Genomic DNA, 2,753 nt, shown 5'->3' on the forward strand with positions numbered 1-2,753 from the left:
ACGGGGCCTACTCTTATTTGTTTTACACAACGCAGATGCAACTATTGGAAATGGCCTTATCTCACATATACTAAGAAATAACGAACGTTCTAAGGTGAACTATGTCATAGCCAGGTTGTGCATGTGGCCTAACTATGGGGTGAAACCTTTAACCTTTAATGATGTTACTTGTGTGGGTTCTCAAAACCGCAACAATATATATATATATATATATACATATATATAATGTATATATATATATATATGTTTATATATATACTGAAACGCAAAAGAAACTTACCACCTTTGAAACCTTTAAATATCAACAATAACACTGCGTGTAGTAAATGTGTGAACTTATTTGTGGACAATAGTGTCCTCACTGTCAGACAAAACGGTCACGGATGGTCACTTGAACCTTCAATGGTCACTTCATAGCACAGCTGTTGAACAGCCGTTTTGACTGTCAGTGATTAGCCTAGTCTAGTAGGAAGACTAGGTCCCCCTGCACCCCGGAGATATACTTCTAATCAGTGTTTCTAGATTGGAAAAAATGTGTAGAAAATGACTAGCTATGGCCCCAAGCTGAAAAAATGTCCCACATACCATTTTTATGCAAATTACTGCTGCCATTATCAAAAAAACGATTTTTGACATATCTCAGCCAATATTGCAGATAATTGAAAAATGAAGGTGTCTAGACCCATGTTTTGAAGGGCATAGATCATGATAGAACTATTCATAACATGATTACATGTGTCTATGGTATACTAGTATGCTAATTAGTGCTTTATTTACAAAATAATCACAGTTTTACGAAATAATAGACTCATATTAAGGTCCGTCTACACAGACGTTAACACAAAGTTTTATTTTTCTAAATATTACAACTGTCAAAATAGTCCTAGCACTCAATGTGACCACTCTTCTCTTGCTTGTTTTAGATAAACATCATTAGCATTAGTGATTCTACACTGAGTCAGTCATCATCATTTTCATCGAAATCGTCAGAGTCAAACTCTTCTTCTCCTTCCTCTTCCTCCTCCTCTTCGTGCTCTCCTGTGTTCAGAAGATCCACCAGTGAGGTTGGTAGGATGGGACCACTGGACCACATTGGTTTCAACAGTCCTTCATCAGTCCTTATCCATCCTTGCTCCTCATAAGGTTTTGGCTTTTCGATGATAGGTTGATCGGCTCTTTTGTACAATGCTACGCGGTGGTTCACACGCTGGATGTGCGGCTTCAGGGCAGACTGGCATGGAGGAAGGCGAGCCAGATCAACCTTGGACTTGGATGTGAGGGTCTTGTCCTCTCCCACCATTTTTCGTAGCAGCTTGGCACGGACAATGTCCACTGATGACTCGCGACTCTGGCCGTACATCACACAGGTGAATTTTTCTAACTGCCTCTCCACCTCAGGGTTGGCATCCCAGTTGTCACCCAGTTCACCGAATGCCCTGTGAAACCTGGGATTCTTCTCCAGCTTTTTCAAGGGCCCGACTTTTCCCTTCCCTTTGAAGGCACTGGTGCAGTCTTCTCCGCTGAACACATAGTACCCCAGGAGAGTGTCACAGTAGTCCTCTCCCAGGGATTCTGCCAGCTCAGAGACGTTGACAAGTTGGCGATGCTTCCCTGACCCTGTATCCAGGTACACCGTCAGCTTGATGTTGTGGGCATGGTGGAGCAGGATCAGGAGGATGTCTGTGTCCGGTGTTCTGACTACAGCGTTCTTGTATCCGATGGTAGCAGCATGATGGAGGTACAGAACCACCCTGGTATCAGTCTCTTCCTGGTTGCTGTAGATCGTGGGGAGTTCACGTACCTCGACCTGAAACACAAAAAGGCACCGCATTTCAATCACCAGTCACTGCCAGTTTCAGATCTAGACAAACATCACAGGTAATCACCTTTTTTTCAGGAAAAATTACAAATTGAATCGCCATTCACGAAGGGCTTTCAATTTTACCTTGCCATTCGTTGAGGCAAGTTGGTGGGCCTTCCCCTCCACGATCAGCACAGCCATCTCTGTTCTCTCCAGCCTGGTAGCTGCCTCTTGTCCACTCCACACTTTCAGAAGAAGCTGGCACATCTGCTTTTTGTTGTCGTCATTTGCAAGGAACATTTTGAAGTCATATGGCTTCCTGGTTGCTGGTCCAGCCAGAATGATCTTCTCTGAGCTGCCCCGCCTCAGCCTTTCCTGCGCTTTGACTGTTGAAGCAGTCTTGTCCAATGGAGAAGACCAGACGCTTCACCTTTTCTGTCTCGATGCCCTCCTTGCCAGTCATTAGCACGCTGAGAAAGCGGACAAGGTCTGGAGGTAGGATGTCTTCAGGATTGAGCTCCATGTCTTCAGCTGTTGGTGGCCATGGTTGGTCTTTACACTCTCTGAAAGCCTGTAGAATACCCTGGCGAAGTTGGAGGGCAACATTTTGGTTCTTGTTTGTGCTTCCGAGTGTGAATGCTCGTGCGAGAGCATTGGAAACTGTTATGTTTGAGCTGTGCACAAGCCAGAAAGAAATGACATCACATTTGTCATGATCAACCTTCGTGAAGTGGATATGCTCCTTGATTGGGTCATTCTGTAGGCGTTTCAGTAGTTTCTCTGACCGATAATTTGAGTTCTCATATCCATTCAGTTTCAGTTCCTCGACATAGAGCAAGCGCAAGGAAGAAAGCTGTAGAACTTTATTCTGCTGGATGACCTGGGTTTGAATGTGTTCCAGTACTGAGTTGAATGCCTTTTCATGGGCGGCTGACATGCAAGCCTGCTCCTT

General features: G+C 44.4%; 1 protein-coding gene across 1 annotated transcript; it reads right to left on the bottom strand.

Annotated features, from left to right (window-relative positions):
* Nucleotides 1-813: 813 nt before the first annotated feature.
* On the bottom strand, nt 814-2,101 carry LOC144892494 (uncharacterized). The gene is made up of 2 exons (XM_078779457.1): nt 1,946-2,101; nt 814-1,807 (listed from the first exon to the last, which is right to left on the bottom strand). Exons 1-2 carry the CDS (start codon nt 2,099-2,101, stop codon nt 959-961), a joined length of 1,005 nt encoding a protein of 334 aa, XP_078635583.1. The 3' UTR covers nt 814-958.
* Nucleotides 2,102-2,753: the final 652 nt, after the last annotated feature.

This window comes from Myxine glutinosa, chromosome 6, assembly GCF_964187855.1.
Source record: "Myxine glutinosa chromosome 6, kmMyxGlut1.1, whole genome shotgun sequence".
In the NCBI taxonomy this organism is placed as follows: domain Eukaryota; kingdom Metazoa; phylum Chordata; class Myxini; order Myxiniformes; family Myxinidae; genus Myxine; species Myxine glutinosa.

What these genes read in the sequence shown, in the direction of transcription:
- LOC144892494 (XM_078779457.1), bottom strand. Translation starts at nt 2,101, where the DNA reads ATGTTCCTTGCAAATGACGACAACAAAAAGCAGATGTGCCAGCTTCTT. An exon ending in TTGCCTCAACGAATGGCAAG is followed by an intron (nt 1,808 to 1,945) that starts GTAAAATTGAAA and finishes TTTGTGTTTCAG; the next exon opens with GTCGAGGTACGTGAACTCCC.